This window comes from Panthera leo, chromosome E2 (assembly GCF_018350215.1).
Source record: "Panthera leo isolate Ple1 chromosome E2, P.leo_Ple1_pat1.1, whole genome shotgun sequence".
Taxonomy (NCBI): Eukaryota; Metazoa; Chordata; class Mammalia; order Carnivora; family Felidae; genus Panthera; species Panthera leo.
The window spans coordinates 122,168-147,397 of NC_056693.1; the positions used below are offsets into that span (position 1 = coordinate 122,168).

Sequence of the window (25,230 nt, forward strand, 5' to 3'; positions counted from 1 at the left end):
ATCAGTGAAAGCTCACCCATGCCCATCTGATTCTAGCTTCAGAATGCCATTTCCTGACACCTCTTACTCCATCCTCCTATTTGTAGGTTTATGTTCTGAAGACTCTCCTCCCTGTGGATTCATTGGGTTTCTGAACCAAGTAAGATGTGTTGGTTTTATCCATCTTGCACCAGAAAGCCAGGGAAGCCACAGCCAGCTCTAGGTTAAGAGCAGAGGGGTCAGCCTGGCAGCATAGGACCCAACATGAACACATTAGTTTGGAAGAGGGCAATGTAAGGGCCAAGACGTGGGGGAAGGCAGGTGATCATAGTTGTTTCCATAGGATCCACTGACCAGACATGGGCATTGGGAGGCGTGGATTTGAGGAAGGTGGAGTAAATGAGTGATAGCAGGAGCCAACCACACAGGTGGGAAGGAGACTAGTGGGGAGATGGGCAGGGAACAGGCTGAGCTCAAGGGATCAGGAGGGATTAGGTTGGAAACAGCTCCAGGAACTTCAGTTCAAGATGCAGAAAAGCTTGGGGCTACCTACATTGCTCAGGTGGTTGAGCATTTGACTTCGGCTCAGGTCACGAACTCATGGTTTGTGACTTCAAGCCCTGCATCGGGTTCACTGCTGTCAGCACAGAGCCAGCTTCCAATCCTGTCTCCCTCTCCTCAAAAGTAAACTTTTTAATCTTAAAAAAAAAGATGCAGAAAAGATTGTATATGACTTGCTGAATACCCACTAGGTGTCTGACACATGCCTTTGCTCCTTTCCCCAGAAAGCTCTCTATCAGTTAGATTGGGGGCTGTGTCTGCATTTCACAGCTGTGCAGACTGAGTCTGTGACCTAATCAAGGCTCCCTCGTAGTGGTGAATCTGGGGGAAGGTGTGGAGGGGATAAGACCAGAGTGTGCACTAGAGAAGAGAGGATGAGTACAGCAGAGGTGGGCAGTTCCTCAGAAGCCTACAGGGTACCAGGAGGCTCACTTCAGTGGACTTGCACTCCAAGGATCTCGGAGAGCCAGATGCTGCAAGACAGCTCTCCCTGCCACCCTATCTCCCCTCCTTGTAGGACTTGTGACGCTCCAGAAGCAGAAGATGGGTCTGAAACTGTTGGCAGGTGAGGAGTGAGGGAAATGTCGTGTCTGTGCTCACTCTGTGTGGCAGATGGCTGCCAAACCTCGCAGGTGATGGGACTACAGAACCACCTTGCCTCAGATTCCCAAGCCTGGATCCACAGACTCCTCTCCTGGCAGAGCTGAGACTTGCGGCAGCCTCACAATGTCCACCTTGCCCAAGTCTCCTAGAACACTCCCCCACTACCCCCGACACCTCGGGTTGCCAAGAAGATACGTCCTAGCATCTCACTGGAAAATAGACAAACTTCATCTCTACCCTTTGGACTCTCAAAAGGACATGAATTGAAGCCAAAGCTTCAAAGTTCTGTGATGATCATTCTTAAATTGTGTTGTTAGGTGCACCTGACTGGCTCGTGATCTTGGGGTGGTGACTTAAAGCCCCATGTTGGGTGTAGAGATCACCTAAATAAATAAACTTAAAAAAAAAAAAAAAAAAAAAAGATGTTATTGTTAAACCCTTCTGAACCATGACTAGAGGCTGGGAGGAGAGACTGAGGTTGTGGATTTCCACAGTGCTGTGCAGGGATTTACACAATGTACATCCACTCCAACTTATAATTTTTGGTCTTTTCTTTTTTGTTCCCAAGAAAAGAGACCACTAACATCCCTAGGGGTGAGGCCTGAGGTCAAGACAGGGCCTGCTCTGCTGAGGGCCACAGGGAGAAACCTGGGCCCCAGTCCACCACGTGTCCCAGCCACGTGGAGGTGTCCCATGATGGGAGGGCATCACACACACATGGCCTTAGGTAACAGCAAATCCTCTTTCCAACTGAGGGAAGAGCACAGGTGGGCACTTGCCCACTGACCCTGCAGAAACAAGTAGTCCCATCTGGTCTCCTCCAACCTGTTATCGTGGTCACCTCTCACCAGGGCAGTGGGGATATAAACACCCCTGTAACGGTGACTTTGGTAACAACAGGGCATGGCCAGGGCTGAGGCTCGGGTGAAACCTGAAGGAACACACTGATGTTTGTCTCCCTCCTCCCACCCCAGGGACCTCCGCCTCTACTTCCTCCACGTCCTGTGGGACTGCCATGTGCAGGAAGCCAGGCCTGGCATCGCCCAGCCTTCACACTGGCAGACTAGAGCACGAGTGCCAGAGCGTGGGGGCAGAGAGATGAGCTGGGCCCGTGACCTGGATTTAAGTCCTGGGCTCTGCTCTGTGCAGCGGCACACTCCCACTCTCTGCCTCAGTTTCCTCAACTGAGAAGTGGGGATACCAGCCATAGTAGCCATCTCACAGGGCTGGCAGTTGGCACATGTTGGCCCTTATCGAGATCCTGCTTGTCAAGGTGCTGCAAATACCCTCTGTAGCCTGAATCTCTCTCCCTCTCTCTTCCTTTCTTTTCCCCAGAGGTGGAAACCGAGGCTCAGAGCCCAAGGCCAACACCAGACCCCAACCTGACTTACTATCCACTGGGCCTGCTCCCAGAAGCCTCTGATGAACTGAGGTCTTGAGAGAATATCCTGAGGGTCAGCCTGTTGGCCAGTATGTGCGCGGGCGTCAGAAATTTCTAGGACTGCCTCCCCAACATTCCAGCATTCCCCTCCTCACCTGAGTGCTCACGGTCATAACAGGCATGAAGCGGCACTCTGACTGCCCAGTCTCTGCCCACCAAAGTCCCAGCCTCCACGTCCATCCCCCTGATCCTTCTGTAGTCAGATCTCTTAGAGTTGCAGTGAGCTGGTGCTGAAATGGCAAATATCGTCACCATGTGCAGACGGCACCACAGGGCACGCACAGGGCTTCTCCAGAATGTGCAGGGAACAAGGGCATTTTCCCACAGCCTGGGAGAGACTAGAGCCGTGAGCTCAGGCGTCAGCAGGGTTCGAAACTGCCGGTGGGCCTGAGGTGGGAGTGGGCCCAGCTACTCTGCCCAGCGTGCCCTCTGATGGTGCCCCTGAAGAAGGCCTGGCCTGGGGGCACAGGCCTGCCCCACGCCGAGGTCGCCGCACGGGCTTCTCTCCCGTGTGGATCCTCTGGTGGTGGAAGAGGGCCGGGCGCTCGCGGAAGGCACGGCCACAGTGTGCGCACACAAAGGGCTTCTCACCCGTGTGGATGCGTCGGTGGCTGAGCAACACTGCGCCCTTGGCGAAAGCCTTGCCACAGTCCCCGCAGCGGAAGGGCCGCTCCCCAGTGTGCAGCAGCTGGTGCTGCGTGAGGTTAGAGCTGTGGCTGAAGGCGCGGCCACACTGTGTGCAGGCGAAGGGCTTCTCACCCGTGTGCACGCGCTGGTGCTTGAAGAGGGAGGAACCCTGGCTGAAGGCGGCACCACAAAGGGCACAGGTGTAAGGCTTCTCACCCGTGTGCGTGCGCTTGTGCTGGATCAGGTGCGAGTTGCGGCAGAAACGGCGGCCACACTGAGCACATGCGTAGGGCCGCCCGCCTGCGTGGATCTTGCGGTGCTGGCTGAGGTTGGAGCCGTGGCTGAAGGCCTTGCCGCACTCGCTGCAGCGGAAGGACTTCTCAGCGGTGTGTATGCGCTGGTGCCGCACCAGCGAGGAGCTATGCCTGAAGGCCTTGCCACAGGCCGGACACGCGTAGGGTGTCTCACCGCTGTGGATGCGCTGGTGCTGCGTCAGGTGTGATGTCTGGCTGAAGGCCTTGCCACACTGAGAGCATTCGTATGGCCGCTCTCCAGTGTGGGTGCGCAGGTGCTTGAGCAGGTCAGAGCTCTTCAGAAACACTTTGGTGCACGCTCTGCATTCGAAGGGCTTCTCCCCGGAGAGGAAGCTGGGGCCTGTGTGGAGGGCCTTGCCCAGCTGATCCCAGGTAGGGGGCTCTTGGCTAGCAGGGAGTCCATGAGGCTTGAGGCTAGTTCCACCCTTTTCTCTTTCCCCAGAGGTGAGACCAGTCTCAAATTCTGGAATTTTGGGGCAGCCTCTTCCAGGGCCATCCTGCCCAAATGGCTTCTGGGCCCCACATGGCCTCGGCTGCTTGTCTGGCATGGGGCGGTTCATGAGGGCTTTCTCCCTAGGCGGGCTATCCTCAGGAGTCCTCAGTGGAGAGGTTAACCGCAGACTGACATTGGCTTCCCCGCTGCCAGGACCCAGCAGGAGCCTTTCCCAATAGATTACCGACACGCCTGTGGACTTTTTCTCCTGAGAGAGGGAGGTGCCCTGCCAACCCACTGAGCTTTTCCCACGTTCGCAGGTGCCTGTGAAGGTAGGTGCTGGAAGGGTGCCATTCTGGAAGGTCACTGGCAAAGCTGCTTCAGGAACAACCTTGTCATATGCCAGATGACAGGGACCTGAAGGCATAGAAATGGTATATCCTGGGTCATCCTGGCCAAGAGGGGGTGATCAGGACGGGCCTAGTGGGCAGGCCTTTGCTGGAGGCTACCAAATCCTATAGGCTTTACTCACAAACCCTATTTCCCCAAGCCTCTTCCCTAGCATGGTGAACTCTATGAGGGCAGGAGCAGGAGAGACCTGGTAGATAGAGGCTGTGCCCCAGTGCCTGGAAAGGGGTACCCTGGGAGCTACCCCTTGAATGGCAAGCCAAGGCCAGAGCCGCCAGGAGAGGCTGATGGTAGGAAAACAGGAGGGAGTCAGGCCGGAAGCAGGAGATGAAAGTGTCCAGGAAAGCAGGGAAACGGGGGACAGAAGCCTGGCCATTGGTTAGCCCCAAGCTCACACCCTCTGAGCCCCCACTCACCAGGGCTGGGCTTTCTCTGAGCATTCCTGGCTGGTGTCACAACTGTCCCGCTGAGAACCCAGGGCTCCTCGCCACGCTCCAGCTGCAGGACCACCCGGGGTCGTGAGGCAGAGAGTCCTGTGAGAAAACACAAGCAAGTGAGGGGCCAGGCCCAGCTCAGGACAACCTACTGCCCAAGACATGGCAGGAGTGAGGGGCTTTGTGGGACATAGATGGTGTCATCTGATGCCTCACTGCAGGGCAGGACTCACAGGAAAAGTTCAACGGTCCCCGTGAGGAGAACCGTGTTGGCGGCACCAGATGAAAGGGGCCGAGCCTAGACACAGGCGCCACAGTGGCACAGGGACACTCAGCCAATTGGTGTGAGGCTGCTCACAGGCCAACAGGAGAGAAGGGGTTAGTGCTGGCAACGACTGAGCTTCCCACGGAAAACCCAGGGCCTTACCCAGCGAGGACACAAGCGCGAAGTTCTCTAACATCACGTGGCAGTTCTCTAACATCACGTGGGCTGCGTCCAGGAGCTCCCACTCCTCCTGGGAGAAGTACACGGCCACATCCTCAAAGGCCATCAGGCCCTACAAGAGTGGGCAGGGGAAGGTAGACACAATCTAAGCTCTGGCTGTGGGACCCAGGACCCGCCTCCCTGTCCCAATGGCTACCCCAACTAGTGTCCCTCAGATGCTCACCTTCCCCCCCTGCCCCACCCCAGGGCTCTGCAACTCTGCAGATGAAACTTCCCTCCCCTCCCCTCCACCCTACCTGTCTAGGGCATACAGGTCTTCTCAGACTCCCTACTAGCCACTCTATACAAGGCAGCCAGAGCAAGCCTATGGCCTTCAGATGGCTGCTACTCCAAAGGCAGGCCCAGGTGTCTACTCGTGCTCCAGTCTTTGCACAAGTTGACCCTCTCCAGACGTGCCACGCCCTTACCTGTTCTTGTAATTAGCAATTGTACAAGTCCTAGCTGTGGACCCACAAGACATGCCCATCCCCGTAAGGATGCCCGCCTCTGCTGAACCTGCCTGACATTCCAAGGCTGCTCCTTCAGCCTGAAGGACCGGCTAATCCCCTCCAGTCACTATAGGACTGGCCCCAAGAGTCTGGTCGCCACACAGGAAGCCAGTTCCCCTCTCCCTCTATAGCCATGTGCTCCTCGCCCCCCATTTCCTTGGCCAAAACCCTCCCTTCAGCCACTTGCCAGACCTCCCCTGGGAGCCCCAGGGGCCACCAGCCTCTTTGCATCTCCCTGGAGCACTACCCATCCCTGGCTGAATCTACGATATTCCCTCCTCCTAAGTCTGATTCCCAGGCCCCGCCTTGGTTCCGAATACCAGGACTCTGTCCTTGGACACCTACAATTCCAGGTCCACATGATACCTCCACTCTGGGACATCACAGACTCCCTGATTTTACTCTGAAACCTGTTTTGCCTTCAAATTCCTGTTTCTGTCTACAGCAACTCCATTCTTCTGGGTGCTCAGGCTTAAACACTTGGGACTGTGCTCCACTCGGGGCACTCGCTCACACGCCGCACCTGAGACATCAGATCGTTCCAGAATCCAGCCACTTTCCCATCTCCACTGGCCCCGTGTGCAGCGGGTGCCGTCTTTGTCCACCTGGACTGTCGTGCTGCCTGCTCCCTGCACACAGCCACCCCCTCTGCGTCATTTCTCCGCCAAGCAAACGGTGGGTTACTTTAAAATCTCTAACTTAAAGCATATCCAGGCTCTGTTAGAATCATCCCATGGCCCCCGATGCAACTCAAGCCTGCCATTTCTCTCCCGTGCTCACGTCAGGAAGCTCAGCTCCGGAAGCACCTAGGCTCAGTCTCCCCTCCCAGCCTTTGCACGTGCGGGACCCTCTGCTTGGAACTTCCTTCTACACCTCACTCCCTTGGCTGCCAGAAGTGGGGATCTCACACGTGCACGCTCCACTGGCCTGAACGCCGGGGCCTAGGACGAACCGAGAGGGGAGACAAAACGTGCAGGTAAAGTCTCTCCCTGCGTCGAGAATCGGGTCCTTCGAGGAGGGATCCGGGCGGATGGGAGCCTTACGCTTCCTCTACTCACCTGGGCCCGGTGTGTCAGCGCCGCGGTCGCCATCAGAACCTGTACTTGGGGACTCGCAGAAAGAGACGGACAACACGGACTCGCCGGCTCCTGGTCTCAGCCTCCCGGGCCGTCTAAGGCAGGGTCGCTCAGGGCGCCGCCTCCCCCGCCGCCCCGGGGTCGGACAGCACGTGACTCGGGGCGCCGCCCCACAGCCCCGCGGAGCGGCCCAGGCTCCTCACGGAGAAGCCTAGGCTCGGGGCGCGACCGTCGCCCGCAATCAGGGCGTGCGCGAGACGGTCCACCGCTCGAGTCTTCCTCCCAGCCCTCGCCTCGGGTCTCCAAACCTTCTAAGAAACCGGCCTGGAGGCTCGCGGCGCTCCAGTTCACCAATACCGGTGTGGCCCAACGCCCGGTAGCAAAGTGACAGTCCGGGACGCCGGAAGTCCAGCCCCCGAAAGTCCTCATAGGCCCAGTGCACGCTGCGGACGCACGCGCGGCGGCTTCTGGGAAGCGCAGTTCCCGTCCCGCGTGGGCGGAGCCCTGCTTGATATCTGCGGCAACGTCTAGGCATCCCCGCGCGGCGCGCTGGGAAATGGAGTCCCGCAGGCGCTCCCCAACTTCCGTGGATCCCAGGGAGTGAGGTGTGAGATCGCCCGGCTCGGCGTCCTTCACTCGGGGTCCTGGGCTCTAGACACTCGCCCACGCGGCGGACTAGACTTAACGCGGGACGCGCAGAAGCGGAAATTGCTGAGGTCCCAGGAGGCGACCCCGGCACCGGGCTTTAAAGACAAAGCGTGAAGGGAAAAAAAAAAAAAAAAAAAAAGACAAAGCCTGATAGGGGCCCCTGGGTGGCTCAGTTGGTTGAGCAGCCGACTTAGGCTCAAGTCATGATACCGGGGTTTGTGAGTTCCTTGCTGACAGCTCAGACCCTGGAGTCGGCTTCAGATTCTGAATCTCCCTCTTTCTCTGCCCTCCCCTGCTAGTTCTCTCCCTCTCTCTCAAAAATAAATAAACAGTAAAAAAAAAAAAATCTTTAATGAATAAATAAACAAACAAATAAATAAAAGGACATAGCCTGATGAGAGGGGCGAGTTAGGAGGGACGGTGCTTTGGCACAGAGCCTGGCTCTACCTCTGGAGGCCTGTGCCCTGGATTGACCTCTCCGTGTTTTGTAAAGGGGTTAACATCAGGTTTGCAAGCCCCTAGGCTAAATTTTTCTGGAGTCTGAATTGTTTTCTGACACTTTGCTAAACCATCTGTTTTCCTTGCTAAACTGGACCGCGCAAAATGTACTTTCCCAGACTTGCCTGTCTTTGGGTCGTCTAGGTGTGGCTGGCACATCAGGATATTGATTCCTTGGTCCTGTCTCCTGGGGACCAACCTGAGTTTCTGCCACACGTGAAAACAAAAGGAAGGGCAGTCTCAGTACACGCCCACGACTGCTGGAGAACGAGAGCTTTCCTCTTTGTTGCTCTAGTGTGAGGGTTTGTTTTAGGTTTTGTTGTCAGGGTCCTTCATCTTCGTACATAAATGGTACAATGACGTTACCCATCGTAGAGCTGTTATAAGGAAATACGGAATTAATCTGTAGAGTTCGTTCATTCTTGCCGCCTTCCTTCCTCCCTTCCTCCGTCCTTATATATATGCATCTATGTCAGCAACAACTGTCCTTAGAATTAACACTATTTGTAAATCGTTGTAATGCAAGAGAGCACGGTCATAGAGATTTAAATAGGACACATCTAGCAATATTAATGAGTCACATTATACTACAAGTGAGGTCACACAGTTCATATCTGATTACTCCCATGAATAGAAAGGCAGCAGCTGATGTAAAGGTGCAGCTAAACCAAAGGCAGATTCTTAACCACCAAAACCTGTTTATGTGCTTTCATTTCACACTTGTGTCTAAGTATTTAGGTGAGAATTGATGTAAATTCACATGAGATAAAGAAATGTGCTCTCCAGATAATCACAATGCAAGAGACCACAACAATTTTGGAATATTTGTGTGTAAATGTTGCTCACTTTGAAAGAATTTAAGAAAATGTAAGTATTAAATTCGTGACTTTATCCAAAGCTTAGAGGCATTAACATTTCAAGCACTCTTTGAATGTTTGGAGACATTTAATTTCTTATTTAAAAAGTATCCGTATGGGGGCACCTGGCCGACTCAGTCACTAGAGCTTGCAACTTTGGATCTCAGGGTTGTGAATTTGAGCCCCATGTTGGGTGTAGAGGTTACTGACAAATAAAATCTTGAAAAGATAAAATAAAATAATATAAAATCATCCCTATAATGTGGAATTAGTTAGACTACAGGGATCTTGATGCCTAATATTGAGAGAAATGCTCATTGTTCGATAAATTCATAATTTAATGAATTGGAAATGAATAGCAGCAACAAATCTTCCTCTGTACACAAAATAGCTCCAATACATATACCTGGCTCCCATTCTACCCTGAACAAGATGGCACGGGAGATGGGGGGTTATGGGGGGTGTTGTCTGTGGCAGGTGCTTGGACCCTAACCACTTGGTTGGACATCTGTGAGCTCCTGTTCCCATATCAGTAAAAGCAAAACAGATAGTAGTAAACACTCGCATTGGGCTGAATTGTGTAGAGCACTGATTCTTTCCTTGGCTGGGTTGAGCCTATTGATGAGCTCATTGAAGGCACTCTTTGTTTCTATTACAGTGTTTTTTATTTCTAGCCCTAACTTTTGATCTTTTCTTAAGAGTTTCCATCTCTTTGCTCACATTATCCATCTATTCCTGTATTTTGTCAATTTTTTCATCTAGAGCCCTTAACATCTTAATCATTGCTATTTTACGCCCGTCTGATAATTCCAACATCTGTTCATATCTGAGTGTCATTCTGATGACTGCTTTGTGTGTCTTCAGGCTGCCTTTTTTCTTGCCTTTTGACATGCCTTGTCATTTGTTGTTGAACACCAGACACATGTTTGTTAAGAGGAACTAAGGCGACAGGAGGTTTGTATGAGGATTTATGGTAATATGGATAGGAGGAGGGCTGTGTTTAATGTTTGCTTTAGCAGGGGATGCTGGAGCCTTCAAATTCCTCTAGTGCCCTAGTTGTTGTCTCTTCTCTAGACTTTGTGCTCTGGTCAGTATTCTTCTTTGGAGAGAGTCTGTGTCTTGCATCTGTTTTAGTTATAGTGCACTGTTGTTACACTGGAACTCCACTGATGTGGTGTATGGGTGACAGGGGAGAGGAGCATACTAAATCTTCCAATGAATACTCGGTCTTTAGTGGGACTGCGCCTCAGGAGTATATCTCCACTCCTATAGTTTTCTTCCCTTCTTTCTTTCTTCTTTTCTTTCTTTCTTCTCTTTCTTTTCTTTCTTTCTTTCTTTCTTTTCTTCCTTTCTTTCTTCTTTTTCTTGACCCCAACTGCCTTCCCTGGCATTTCTCAATGTATTTCCTTGTAGCCCTGGCCCCTGTTGACTATGACCTCTCTCACTTAGGTGAGAGAAGGCTAGTGGGACCTGGAATGGGAGCACTGTCTTTCCCCAAATGGAAATGGCTCCAGTCTTTATTCCTGTAGTGTATGGAAGTATAACAAGGGTTATCTCTCTGTTCAGATGACACCTCCTCTTCCTCTGCTTCATGCTAACAACTTAAAAACAGGAAATGCCAGTTCACTGAGTGCATATTGGACATACCCAGTATAGAGTCCATGGGGTCACTGTCAAGTGGCCAGGAATTAGGTTCACTGCAGGCCTGGACAGCCCAGACTTGGGGCCCCTCAACAGGTGTGACTACAAAGTGATATGGTAATTCTCTTGCTCACTTATATGTTTGGGGTATTTGGTACAGCCTTAGCCTCTGGTCACAGGGGAGCACCATGCTGGGTGGTAGGTCTTTGTGCTAGTTATACCTGGACCCTAACCCCTTGGAATGCACAAATGGCTGTCATCCAATAGCATGTTAATAAGACATTTCAAAGATGCTTGACCAAGTCAGGACACACTAAGGGGAGACTGGTGTTGGAAGACCTGAGATAAAGAGATCAGGGAGTGAGGGGAAAGGGTGAGATATGAGCCTCAGAAGGTGGGCACAGCATGGGGCTGGAATCAGGAGAGAAAAGGAGAGTGGGAAGACAATCTGGAGTGTCCAGTGTATAAAAAGACACAACAAGCCCTAATCAGGTAACTTGCCCCCATCAAGACAGCACACATAGACACAATTGAACCAAAGTGTCTAAGTAATAGGATATGTATAATAGAATATGTATGGGCCACCTGGGTGTCTCAGCCCGGTAAGTGTCTGACTGTTAATTTTGGCTCAGGTCATGATCTCACTATGGATGTGCAGACTTACAGATTCATCAGCACCTTATACAAATCCCTGCTCCCCAAAGCCCAGACAGCTTGGGGCATTCACTCTTTTTGCTATTATATTTGCAAGGTTTAAAACATAATTATCTACTTTTCTTATTCCCGCCCCAGACTAGAAACACAATGAATTAATATTTATTTGATAGATCACACACATTTTTTTTTCTTTTTCTTTTGTTTTTTAAAGTAAACTCTGCACCCAATGTGGGACTCAAACTCAAGACCCCGAGATCAAGAGTTGCTAGCTCCACTGACTGTACTAGCCAGGTGCCCAGATCATACACATATTTTTTTCTCCCCCACCCTAATCACACATATTTTATTCTTACTTTATTCAATTGATGTTTCTGGGTTTTTTTGTTCCACACCACTCTAATTAGCATGGCTTAGTAATAAGTTTTAACATCTGATAAGGAATTTTCTCCTTACTTAAAAAAATATTTTTTAAATTGTTTAAAGTTTATTTATTTATTTGGAGAGCAATAAAAAGTGTGAGTGGGGGAGGGGCAGAGAGAGAGAGGGAGACAGAGAATCCCAAGCAGGGTCTGTCCTGCCACCACAGAGCTTGATGCGGGGTTCGATCCTATGAACTGTGAGATCATGACCTGAGCTGAAACCCAGAGTGGGTTAACCAACTGAGCCACCCAGGCACCCCTAAAGTTTTTCTAATTAAAATTTATTTATTTATTTTGAGAGAGAGAGAGACAGAGAGAGAGAGGGCCTGAGCGAGGGAGTGGCAGAGAGAGAATCCCCAGCACGCTCCACACTGTCAACACGGAGCCGATGTGGGGCTCGATCACATGAGCCATGGGATTATGACCCAAGCTGAAAACAAGAGTAGGATGCTCAACAGAATGAGCCACCCAGGTGCTCCTCTCCTTACCTTTTTTTAAAGTTTATTTTTTTTATTTTGAGAAAGACAGAGAGAGTGAGCGGGGAGGGGCAGAGAGAGAGGGTGGAAAGAATCCCAAGCAGGCTCCGTGCTCAGAGGGAGGAGCCTGATTAGGGTTCAGTCTCATGAACCATGAGATCATGACCTGAACCAAAATCAGAGTTGGACTCATAACCAACTGAGACACCCAGGCGCCCCATCCTTACTTTTATTTCAAAATATGCTTAGGTAGTTTTCTTAGTCTGTTTGGGCTGGTGTAACAGAATGCCACCAACTCAATGGCTTATAAACAACAGAAATTTATTTCTAACAGTTCTTGAGGCTGCAAGGTCCAAGATCAAGGCACTATCATATTCATTGTCTGGTGAGAGCCTGCTTCCTGGCTCACAGAGGGCCATCTTTCCACTGGCACAAGAGGAAAAGGAACTTTCTCGGGTCTCTTTTATGAGAGCACAATTTCACTCATGGGAGCTCTGCCCTCATAACCTAATCACCTCCCAAAGGCCCATCACCAAATACCAACACATTGGGGATTAGCCTTCAATATGAATTTGGTGGAGACACAAACATTCAGACTAGAGTAGCACTGGTCATGTGTCAGAACTCTTCCCCACTTCTTCCTTCCATCCCCCAACAAAAACCCCGCTGCTTAAGTGAAAGGTAGTAGAGGCACCATGCTTTTGTTCTGTTCTTATAGGGTGGCTGCTGTGGCAGGGATCCCTGTCTGGGTGGTAGACGCCCTTGTAGTTGGGCCATGAATCTCAGGAACAACAGATCCTGGCCTAGGGAATAAATCATGCCTGGCACATAAGCATGTGAGCTTTCCAAATACAGTCAGAGGCTATAGTGATGACTTAGGTGGTGAAGTTTCTTAAAGACTACCAAGTCCACAGGGTCTTCTTGTCCCATCTTTCCCTTACTATTCACTCCACCTCCTTCCCTCTTTGGGCTCCACTTCCACCCCCTTCCCTCTTTGGGCCTGTGCTTTCAGGTTTAATGATTCAAGATGAGATTTTCTCTCTCAGTAAATGAGCCGTGGTGACAAACAATATTGATAACTAGAGGCATCTCATGTTTGTCTCCCTCCTTCTTCTTTGGCTCTTTTCTCTAGACTGCTTGTCCCTGGGGAAGGGTTTCTGAGGAGATGTGGACATGGTTGCCGGCTGCCCTGGAGTGAGACCTCACTGAGTTTGGGTCTCCTGTGTTTCCTGACATGCCACCCATCCAAGGAAGGCCAGGCAGAGCCACATGGATTGGAGTTGTGGCCAGGTCTCTGCTGTGAGAGGTTGGGTGACAGGAGGCCCACAGGGAGAAACTTCTGAGAATGGTGTGGTGCAGGGGAAAACCTTTGGAAAAGGTAGGGTGGGAAGTTCTTCTGGGAATGGTGAGGTGGGTGGGACTTCTGGGAAGGGTAGGCTAGGCAGAACATTCTGGGAAGGGTATAGGGTGGGGGGATCTTTGGGGAAGAATGGGGGGACTATTCATGGCTTGAGAGGCCAGATCTGAAGGGACAGCAGATGTGGTAGGAGACGAGGTCTCCAGGGTGTGTTTAGTGCTGGGGAGTAGGAAAGGCAGACATGGTCCAGACAGCCCATTGCAGAGTCAGGACAGGATGGGTGGGGCCTTCACAGAATGGGAAGTGGGTGGAGCACATACTCGTGGGCAGACACTTGTTCAGATACCCTTAGTATTTCTGAGACCATGGGAAAACACAAGTCTCCTGTAAAAGTGAACTGCCTCGTTGAGTACCCATGGCTCATTAGGAGACGGGTCCACCCATAGGCATCTGCCAGTGTGGGAAGAGACTGTGGCCTGTGCAGACCCCAGAAAAGCCTTTGATTCTCCAAAAGATGGTGCTTACTTGAGGGGCGTTGGAGTTGGTGATGGGCACGGGTGGGTGAGACTTCCCAGGTGTGGTTTAGGTGGTAAAACAGGATTATGTGGATGAACATCTGTTAATTTAGAAGTTCTCTATTTTAAAGTGACTGGAAGAGTGTTTATTTGTTTATTGTATGATGTGAAGTTTGCTTTATAATTAATGTATGGATCTTTTGAAAGAAAAGTATGTCACAAACAAAGCTGATGCTCCAAGGAGAAGGGGATGGGTCCACTGGTATAGGGCATAGTGTGTACCTAGCCCACTGCCCTCACACAGGAGACCTGACCTTTCTTGGGCTGTGTCAAGGGGATAGTTGTGCTTCTGGTATAGGGAAGGGTGGAGGGGTGTTGAGTATAGTGCTCAGAGCAGGCCTAGCATGTAGATAGTACTGGAGTGCCATCTGCCCTGGTGTAACATCTGTCAGTCCTTCATTCCTTGTTTTTGCTGAATGCTATTCGCTATTCCACTATATGTTTATCCCACAATTTATTCATCCATTTCTCTGTTGATGGACATTTGGGTTGTTTCCACCTTTGGCTATTTTGAGTATGAACTTTTTTTTGTTTTGTTTTGTTTTGTTTTGGATGAACATTCTTTTAATACATTTAAATTTTTTTACCTTTATTTTTTGAGAGAAAGAGTGAATGTGAACAGAGAGTTGGGGCAGAGGGAGAGAGAGAATCTTAAACAGACTCCATGCCCAGTACAGAGCCCAATGTGGGGCTCAACCGACTAAGCCACCCAGGTGCCCCAAGTATGAATAATCTTGTACATGTACTCGTTTTGAGTACCTATTTTCAATTCCTTGTTGTATATATCTGGAGTACTGACTAAAGCTTTAGCAGGACCCCTTTAGCTGTTGTGGGGCAAAAAGAACATGGAGGAGAGGATGTGGTGAGAGAGAAGCCAATTCAGTTAAGGCACTAGTGCCATGATATGGGAAACAAGGATGGCAGCAGTGGGAGAGTGAAGGGTGATCAGATCGTGGACCCCAGATGAAGATTATGGGGGCCCCCTTTGTTTCAGCTCTGAGCAACTAGAGGGATAGAGTTACCACTGAGATAGGAAGTGGCTGGAGGGGTAGGTAGCATTGAGCCAATAAAGTCTAGGCTGTCTAGGGACTTCTGGGTGGGACTGGAGGGGCAGTTGGCCTGGGGAATCAGGAGCTGAACATAATGTGACTGTGGTATAAGGGCTGGCAAAAGTGGAGGGGAAGGAAGAGCATGTCCCCAAGGCAGGGATAGACCAAAGGTGCAAGGGATGAAGAGCAGTCTTGTGGGTGGGATGGAGTTCCCTGGGAATGTGTGTCCACTCTTCCAGTGCCTCTCGGTTTGGGCCGGGGTCCCTCTCATCTCTGGGCACTATGGAATCCTGCCTGTTCTGCCCCCTCCCCTGAATCTGCTCAAAGCAAGGATGGAGAGGAGATGGCCTAGGTCTGGCTGGACAGATGTGTCCCAGTCCCAGGGACCTGTGACTTTTGAGGACATGGTCATGGCCTTCACCAAGGAGTGGGGGGGCCAGGGGGTTGCACAGAGGACCCTGTACTGGGAGGTGAAGCTGGAGAGGCTTTAGAACTCTGCACTGCTGGGTGAGGCCAAGCTCTGTCCCTCCCTTCCATTCATGCATGAGATTCAACAGTGTTGCATGTAGCAATCACTTGTTTTTGGTCATTGCTGTCTGCATAGTATTTCACTGCATGGATATCCAGTGTAGTTATCCACACTGCTATTGGTGGGTATATCAGTGAGTGTCCATTCAGGAGGCAGAAGAAATTTTCAAATGGTAATTTGAACAGGGTAAATTTGATATAAAAAGTTATTAATTAGGGACATCCGGGTGGCTCAGTCAGTTAAGCATCTGACTCTTGATCTCGGCTCAGGTCATGATCTCCTCCTTTGTGGGTTCAAGCCCCGTGTTGGGCTATGCGCTGGCAACGCAGAGCCTACTTGGGATTCTCTCTCCCTCTCTCTCTGCCCCTTTCCCCACCAAAATAAATAATTAGGGGCATCCGGGTGGCTCAGTCAGTTAAGCATCTGACTCTTGATCTCGGCTCAGGTCATGATCTCCTCCTTTGTGGGTTCAAGCCCCGTGTTGGGCTATGCGCTGGCAACGCAGAGCCTACTTGGGATTCTCTCTCCCTCTCTCTCTGCCCCTTTCCCCACCAAAATAAATCAGTAAACTTAAAAAAAGTTATTAACTCTAACAGGGATAACTCTAAAAATTCTAGGGTTGAGAGAGAGAGAGAGTGCCAAAGGTAAGAATAAACTTTCAAGGTGGGAGCTCTGTCCTCAAGGTTGGGGGTTGGGGTTCAGACTTTGTTGGGAGAGGTGTGTTTGGAGCGCACTGGGTGGCAGAGAAATTCTCTGGGTTGCCCAAGCCAAGCAGGAATCACCACCTTGGTGTGGCGGTAGGCCAAGGCTACAGGCAGGCATGCAGAGGGAATTAAGATGCCACTACAGCTATGAGGCCTACAGCATGATGTTATCTGTTGGGAGAGGCATTGGGAATGTCCTGCTAGCAGGGCACCTTGGGGTGCATGGTATCCACATCAGGAGGGCCGTGGTGAGGTGGTTACTAGGTCAGGACAAGGCTTGGAGCTTGCCCAAAGAATGCCTACTTTGGGCAGTCTTCCACATGTACCACGGCTGTTGTGCAGTTGCAGGAAGAGAAACAGACACTCTTGTGGTTCTCCTCCAGTGCCTTCTGCTGACAAAGCTTAACAATGTGCTTTCTGCAAAGGAGAAATGCCTACAGGGTCCAGCCCACTACTGCAGAGCAGGTAAGAACATGGAGCTGAGAGGCAATAAATTGATAACTGCAGTGGGCTTGGGGCTGTTTTCTGATCTTTTACTTTTATATATAGTTCCTCTAAATGTTTTTGTACACGTGTTTTGGTGCTCATAAGCATTCATTTCTGTTGGGTGCATACCCAGGAGTGGAATTGCTGAGTCAGAGTACACATGTATTTAGTTGTAGTAGATACTGCCAAAGTTTTCCAAAATCATTACGTGCTTCATTTCTTATTCTTAAAAATTTTATTGAAAAACACTATCACCATTTCACTCCACACTCCATTCATCACTGGATACAGGCCCGTTTTCTACCTTTGGCTATGAACAGTACTAAACCCATTAATGATACATTATTGTATTAGTTTTCTATGCTGTTTAACAAATTGCCACAAACTTGGTGGCTTAAAACAACATCCATTCATTAGCTCACAGTTCTATAAGTCAGAAGTCTGGGAGATAGTGGCTGGGTTCTCTGCTCAGAGTATCACAAAGCTGAAATCAAGATGTTGCCTGGGCTAGGCTTTTATCTGGAGGACCTGGGAATTATGTGCTTCCAAACTCATTCAGGCTGTTGGCAGACTGCAGTTCCTTATGGTTGTAGGACTGAGGTCTCTGTTTCTTTGCTGGCTGTTTAGCCAGGGGTTGTTCTTACCTTCTAGAGGCCACAATGTTGTTCCCCTATCTTCAAAGCCAGCAATGCATATCAAATTCTTCTCATGCTTCAACTCTTTTGGACTCTCTTTTCTGCCACCAGCCAGAGAAAACTCCATGCTTTAAAAGGGTTCATGTGATTAGGCCACACCTACTGGGATCATTTCCATATTTTAAGGTCAACTTAACCCAATGACAAGAGTGATAGCTCATCATATTTACAGGTTCCAGTTCTGAGCTTCCTCACCAATATTTGTTATTGTCAGGGTTCTTATTTGCTATTTTGAAGACTGAGAAACCCATCATATTATTTAAGATTTGTATCTTAATTATTCACATTGGCCATGCTACGAATACCAGAATACCAAGCATAATGCCAGGAGCAGGTTATGTAAACACAGCAGGCCAGGCCCTGCCTTCTCAGCACTGGTATTTCTCTGATTACTTCTGAGCATGTATGTCTTTTCTGGTTTGTTGGTCCAATCAAGTTTTTTTCTGATGTGAATTACTGATTCACAGCTTTTATCCACATTTATAATAGGTTTTTAGTCATTTTCTTATTGATTTTGAGTTAAAAAATATTTTTTGTTGGAGAACTTCTTGGTGTTGTGGGGGGAGGAGAGGACTTGGAATTGGGGCAAGGAATCCAGTGTTGTTTCAAGGGAAAAACAAAATGAAACAAAAATCCCATGTTTCCTAAAACTCAACAATCCCACTTTGAGAGATTTACTCTAAGGAAATAACCAGAATTGGGGCGCCTGGCTGTCTCAGTTGCTAGACTGCATAACTCTTAATCTCAGGGTCATTAGTTCAAGCTCCACATTGGGCATACTTAAAAACAAAAACAAAAACAAAACAAAGAGAAAACAACAACAACAAACAAACAAACAAAAGAAAATAACCAGAGTTGCATCCAAAGAGTATGCTCAGGAGTGTGCATCACAATATTGGACACCATGAGGCAGAAAATGAAATATCTGGGCTTGGTAGAAATGATAGTGCTGGACAGACGGGGAATTTTCACCCACGCATTAAAAAACATGTTTTTAATAACAGGGAAATGAGGGAGTGAGAAAAGCATGACATACACAGTATCTCCACAAGAAGCTTTATCAAACACCCTTGGAGTGCCCAGGTGACTCAGTCACTTGAGCATCAGACTCTTGATTTTGGCTCAGGTCATGATTTCACAGTTCCTGAGTTCGAGCCCCAAATCAGGCTCTGTGTGGACAGTGCAGAGCCTGCTTGGGATCTGCTCTCTCCCTCTCTCTGCTCCTCCCCCGCTCACTTGCTCTCTCTCAGTATAAATAAACACTAACAAAAACACTCCTGCAAACACCTGGAATAAGCACTGCTATCGGACAGTGGAATGAGGGGTCATTTTCATAATCTTTGCCCTCTTTTAGATTTCAAATTTTTCTAAGTGAACACCAACTACTTTTAAATCACATGGCCTATGGGACATCTGTGGACCCTTTTCTCAGAGACCACCCTCCTTGTCCATCCATACTTGCAAAGGAGGTCCCCTTAGTGTCCACTCAACCTGGGACTCAAGGGCTCAAAGGACAAGGACAAGGAGGCCAGGGAGTGATGTGGGTGGCTCAGGAACAAGGTGGGGCAGGACACCAGGACTGCTGGCCCTTCTGGTGGGTACGGCCTGCTCTGTGGCTCCAGCTGCCAGGCAGGAGAAGTGCCATTGCTGATATTATGGCCAGCAAGAAAGCAGAGATCAGGATTCTTATGTAGAAACTTCCCATTATAAAAATGCAATTTGTTACAAATCTAAAATGTAGAGGGCCATGAGTTTTCCATCTGTCTGCAAACAAAGCAAGGCATGCTTTCCTGAGCTTTCTGGACCGTCTACGCCAAGACATCAGGCCCAGCAGCTTCAGAAGGGGTAGAAAGGGCAGTTTTTGAGCAGCCACCTGGGGCCAACAAGGTCCCAGGGGTAAGGAGAGTCCTTAACCTGTCCATCTGCATCAGGTCACAGCTGGGCACCTCGGAGCTTGGAAGTCACTCAGCTTAGGCAGTTTATTGCAGCCCAGGCCTCGCTAGGCTATTGAGGGAGCAGTGGCTTCTTTCACTTACACCCAGGTGGCTGTTTTGGGGAGACTGAACTGGGGTCAGGGGACTCTCCTGGGAACTCTGATTCACCAATGTCCTCTGTTGCCTCCACATGTCTCACACAGAGACCAAGCAGCCCGAGGAAGGCTGGAACCAGATTGCCAGGAACTGTGTCCAGGATCTGGAGGCTGCAAGGCTCCCAAGACGAGGCTGCCTTCTGGAGCCACTCATGGGGCCTCCGGCCGGTGGCTCTTCCTGTGGATGACCAGCTGGGACTTCCAGTCGAAGCTGCGGCCACAGTCGCCACAGAAGTGGCGCCGCTGGCCTGCGTGGCTCTTGCGGTGGATGACCAATTGAGACTTCCAGCTGAAGCTGCGCCCACATTCCTCACACCCATAGCTCCGGGGGCCTGGGAGTGCACGCCGAAGGTGGCGTGGTGTGCCCGGCTCCCGGGAACCTGGTGGCAGCTTCTGAGCACCCCCAACAGCCAGCACCGGGGCCCGCGTGGCCTGCCCATCCGCATGCGTCCGGTGGTGGATGACAAACACCGATTTCCAATCAAAGCCTCGGCCGCACAGCTCACAGGTGTAAGGCTTCCTCCGCGGGGCACCGGCCTCCAGCCCTGCTCCCGGTGTAGCCCTGGTGGAGACGGAGGCCCCAGATGGGCCCTCCCAGGTGACAGGCCTGGGGCCCTGGGGTGGCTGGGCCTCTGGGCAGCGGGGTGGACCCTCACAGTGACTCTCACTCTCATCTCCTGGGGAAGGAGAGTTGGCAGTCCCAGGTAGCCCAGCGTCCTTGACATTCCCATCCCCTCCCACCAGGTGTGTGGGGGCAGACAAGCTCCCACTCCACCAGGCAACAGGCGGTTCAGATTGCATGGAGAAGCACTCACCCGGGTGGAGGCTTCTTTGACCCTCTGTCCCCGAGCGCAGTACCCCTGGCTCCGACTCAACCCGTGCCTCTGGCAAGGGGGCCGGTAACCCTGCTGGGGTGAGGGACAGTCAGGTAGCAGTCCTGGCATGGGGGCCGGTGAGGGGTTCTCATACATTAGGGGCAGGGGTGGGGATCCTGGCAAATGACAGGGTGCCCCTAGGTAAGGAGGGCAAACATGAGTAAAAGCTGGGAAGCGTGCACAGGAAAGGGTCGGGCAGGGAGCCCTATAGCCAAGGTGGTACACAGGCACCAAAGGAGGGGCTGTGGCTGGTCCTCACCCAGGGAGACCACCGTGCCATACTTCTCCAGCATCGCGTCCCAGTACAGTTCCTTCTGTGACCGGTCCAGTAGCCCCCACTCCTCCTGCCAGGATGCAGCCCATCACCCTTGGTGCCTGTCCACCCCCCATCCTCTTCCCTGCTCTGCAGTGCCCTACCCTACCCATGTTCCCTGGCCATAACCTTACTAGTTACCTGGGGAAGCGGCCAGGTTACCTAAGGCTCTTTTGCTTCTTAAGGAAGAAGCTGAGAAAGGTGTATGAAGGTTGGGAAATAAGGCAGAGAGGAGTTGTCCTTCAGCTCACTGGGGGGTGGGGTGGGGATGCTGCTAGCACTTGTCCCCCTCAGAAGCCCCACGCCATATTCTAGTCAGACACCTTGAAGCTGAGGACCCCCGGATGGGTTTTGGGGGAAGCCTAGGTGGGGACGGATGTGGCTGGCCTCACCCTCTTGCCTTGAACAGTGTGTGATGCACTGAGACCAAAAGGCCTGGGGACCCAAGAGGACCCAGCCACCTCTCACCAAGCCTCTGGTTACAAAAGTAACAGAGATCCTCCCTGGGGGAGCTGCTGAGGGCTGTCAGCATTCCTAGATGTGTCGACCTGGCTGTGGAGAGGTCGAGGGCAGGAGGACTCACATTAGGAGGTGCAGCCAAGCATCTCAGGCTCAGATGACGTATGTGGGACAGGTGGTGGGCTGGCTCCTGCCTGTTGCCAGAGGGTGAACTCTGGTAGTTGAAGCTGGACCCTTGTGGGCTTTACCAGGTGATGCACTCTCTGTTCCCAGGTCTGCTCTCCTTGCCTCCCCAAATCCCATCATCTGGGGCTTTGCTGGGGTGGGAAACAAGCCTGACAGACAAGCCACTGCAGCTCCAGGGACAGAAGGTGGCAGCCACTGCTGGAATGCTACCGGAAGTCAAGAGGCTTTGGAGGGAGTGGCCTTCCCACCCAATTGTTTCCCACTGTACCATCAGGCTGTGGAGGGCCTGGAGGGACTTTTTAGCCTTGAATCACATCTCAACTAGCTCTTCCCTTGGGGACAGTCCCCAATGGAATGGCTTAGGAGCAAAGTTGCTAGGAGAGGACAGGACCCCTGCTGTCCACACTCAGGAACCAAGCATTCCAGGTAGCAGGGGCCTCAGTGGAGTTTCTGTGCCCAGCTGGCCACAGCCCAGGGCTGCTTGGCCTTTTAGAAAAGCCCCAGGAAAGAGGTGGCTGCAGGTTATTTCCTAGGTATCTCCATTCTGATCTCAGGTGTGCAGGGGAGGCCAGACTGCTGTGTGAAGCTCAGGCTTTCCTGCCAGGGTTCGTCATCTTGACCCCTCACCACCTGCATATGAGGGTTCAAATCTCCAGGGGCCAGCTTAAGACTGCTGGAAACGTCAAAATCACCATTTCCCTGTAAGTGAGGAAGCCAACCCCTACGAATTTCAGTCACTCTAAACCAGATTCCATGGCCCGAGGTTCAAATCCTTTCCAATTTCAGAGACCACCAGCCTGTCCCTGTCTCCCAGGACCCACAGGAGGGACCCTGACAGCAACTCCACTTCTGGGCAGCAAAGAGCACAAAAGCTGCTGGCCAAGAAGCCTGAAAAACTGACAGAATAGAGTGTCCACCAAGGACATGCTCCTCCCACTGGGGGCCTGTACCTCCCACCTGGGGCTGCTCACCTGAATCCTGGGTGGGTGGAAGGAGGTGGCGGCTGGTTCCCGGTGTCCTGGGTACCCCTCGCGGGACTGGGATGGATGTGGGGGGCTGGAAGGTGCTAGGAAATGAGGCAGGCGAGGATCAGGCGGGCCAGGGCAGGTGAGCTGGTGTTGGTGCTGCAGCTTTGGCCTTCCTCTGCCAGCAGGCAGGAGGCTACTCTGTGTGTCAGTGCCAGCCAGTCCTTTCCTCCTGCCTCCTGGGGACCCATCTCTGAAGTCTGCAGTCCCTCCTGAGTCCCATCGAGGACATTCACATTCCCCCTAGGAAACCCCCAGCCCCAGCACAACCCCTCCTAGAATCCCCTACCCTAGCTAGCGATGTCCACATATCGTCCAGGAATCCCCTGGACCTAATGTGGCTCCCACTCTCACCCATCTCCTGCTCATCAGCATCAGGCTCCTCCTTCACACTGCAGCTGAGCTGGGGAGACCCCTCCATCTGGGTGTCCTGTGGCTCCTCCCCAGAGGTTGCCCTGAGAAGTTCCACTGTCCCTGAAGGCTGGGGTCTCCCCAAGGACTCCTCTATCTTCTGTGCCGCTGGGAGCACCACTTGCTTCAGGACATGGGCTGTGATCTGAGGGGGAGAGGCAAGTCACAGAGGCTCTAGTCTTGCTCTGTCCCTCCGAGAAGTCAATGCTGGCCACACTCACCCAGCCCAGCAGCTGCCCAGGGTTATGCTGTAGGCCCTCGACCAGGGCTACAGCCTCCTCAGGGCTGCCTGGCCGCTGGCCCCGCACCCAGGCCTGGATCTCAGGGGGCAGCGTGCCCAGGAACTGCTCCAGCACCAGCAGCTCCAGCATCTGCTCCTTGGAGCATGCCTCCGGCCGCAGCCACTGGCGGCACAGTTCTCGCAGCCGCGCCAGGGCCTCACGGGGACCTGCCACCTCCTGGTAGCAGAATCCCCGGAAACGCAGGCGTGCTGCCTCGGGCTCCTCCAGAGTGGCCACAGGGTCCACAGAGGGCAGGCGTGGGGGGCCCAGTGGGGATGGCATTGTTGTACTGGGTGTCTTCTTGTAGCCAACAAAAGAGACCTGCAGGAAAGGAGGGGTCAGGGTGGGGGCCAAGAGGCCATGGCTAGGGTAAGGCAGACAGGCCCAGCCCAGGGGGCTGGTTCAGAGAGGACTCTTGCCACAGGGAAGCATGAGGCTAGGAAAACTTCATGGAGGGAAGGGTCACGGGAGCTGGCTGCTGAAAGGAACTGAATGCAGAAGAAAGCCTTGTGGATGAATGCTTGGAGGCAAGTTGTCCAATGGCATTTCCAGGAAACTGCAGGAGATGATGGTTAAGAGGTAGATAAATGAATCATCATCACGGGCTTCCAGGGTCTGACTCAGGAGCCAGGGAAAGTGACCAGCACAGGAGGAAGGGGAGTGGTCAGTCAGGCAGGAGGCCAAGGGACAAGCAGCCAGGGAGGGTCCTGGTAGGGCCTTAACCCCTGGTGAGCAGGAGAAATGAAGGTGGGAAGAGCCATGCTAGGTTATGGTGGAATGTATGTCCCCACGATCTCCAGGACATCAGGACATGTTGACTTAAGTGGGCACCTTGAGGCACGTCTGCGCCATGGATCTAGGCGGGGGGTGGACTCTGAGACACCGTGCTCGCTAACCACAGAGAAATGTGAATGACTCACGCCGCCTGCACTAAGCACGTGAAAAGCAAAACAAAACAAAACCACGAGTTGCAGTTGCGTGGAGTCGTGAGCGGACACCGTGTCCCGGCCCTCAAGAGGTTCTAAATGAAACACGCCCACCTGGGCGGCCTGTCAGACCAGCTACACCAAGGCCTGACCCCCCGGAATCTATCTTCCAAAAAGGATAGGAGAGAAGACGTTCTGCCCAAGGACGGGGAACCTGTTGTGGGCGGAAAGGCCTAGGCCTAGGCTCGGAGGTGGGGCGCGACGGGCAGGTCGGGAGGTAGGCGGGCACTCTGGAGTGCAGACAGCATCTAGCGGCCGGGTCCCCAGGGGTTGGAAAAAGCCGCGCCCAATCCGGCCAGGCCCGCGCTCACCTCAGCCGTTGTGTCCTGGCCGGGAGGCCACTTCCGGTAAGAGCCCCCGCCACTCCCGCCCCGCCGCGCGTTGCCATGGCGACTCCGCCCTGGCCAATCACATGCCTGCTCGGCAAGTACTGCCCCCCCACCCCACCCCACCCCCCCCACCCCCCCGCCTTCGGACTACGTTTCCCGTGAGACCCAGCAAGCAAGGACGGGCGCGGCCCCCGCCAGAGAATGCTCATTTCCAAAGGCCTCTCAGAACTGAGAGCTGTTCCTCTTAGAGGAATCTGAAGAATCGCAGTGTTTGGGGGCTCCCTCCCGTCACTAGCTACCACTCTTCCTTTGCATCCGAGCCCTAGACTCACCAACAGCCGTGATGGAGGGTACGTTAGGATCCTGCGCATGTGCACAGCGGACCCGGCTCCTATTGGCAAGTGAGGTGGGGGGAGGAGCGTGACCTTATGGCCATTCAGAGCTAGCACCCCCACCTCCGCCCCTCCCCAGCCCCCTCTTGTGGCTTCGTTCTTGTCGCGGAGCAATCCTCTTGGTAACCGCTAGAGGACACCAGCCCGCCACCATCCGTTTCCAAGGCAACGGCCAGAGCGTCACCCTGTCCTCCTGGGAGGCCGGAAGTGATGGCCTGGGTAGTATGGTTTGGCAGAGACTCGCCTCCCGGCGGTCCCTGAAGGAAGCCGACTCCGACCCATTAAGACAGCCTGATCTGTCGACCTCTGCCACCTCTCGAGCATGACTCCAGTGAGTCCCCTGATGGGGTCCTCCATTCGACCTCTGCTGGGGACATGCGGGAACAAGGAACAGGGAACACTCATTTACACATCAAGAAGCTGT

The 25,230-nt window shown here is 52.2% G+C and overlaps 1 protein-coding gene across 1 annotated transcript; it reads right to left on the minus strand.

The window, feature by feature from the left end:
- Window positions 1-647: 647 nt before the first annotated feature.
- On the minus strand, window positions 648-24,820 carry LOC122208784 (zinc finger protein 27-like). Its single transcript, XM_042920222.1, has 10 exons — window positions 24,747-24,820; window positions 23,040-23,420; window positions 22,762-22,963; window positions 22,354-22,448; window positions 20,684-20,768; window positions 19,709-20,457; window positions 6,852-6,941; window positions 5,228-5,357; window positions 4,783-4,899; window positions 648-4,375 (listed from the first exon to the last, which is right to left on the minus strand). Exons 1-10 carry the CDS (start codon window positions 24,783-24,785, stop codon window positions 2,937-2,939), a joined length of 3,327 nt encoding a protein of 1,108 aa, XP_042776156.1. The 5' UTR covers window positions 24,786-24,820; the 3' UTR covers window positions 648-2,936.
- Between the last annotated feature and the right edge of the window lie 410 nt (window positions 24,821-25,230).

Bases quoted from the DNA above. Each gene is read 5' to 3' on its own strand.
- LOC122208784 (XM_042920222.1), bottom strand. From the start codon at position 24,785: ATGCGCAGGATCCTAACGTACCCTCCATCACGGCTGTTG. The intron at 22,449-22,761 runs GTGAGAGTGGGA...CTCATTTCCTAG, and splicing joins TGCTGATGAGCAGGAGATGG to CACCTTCCAGCCCCCCACAT. The intron at 6,942-19,708 runs GCCCCATGAGTG...GGCTGAGACCAG, and splicing joins GGAAGAGCCACCGGCCGGAG to GAGCCGGCGAGTCCGTGTTG.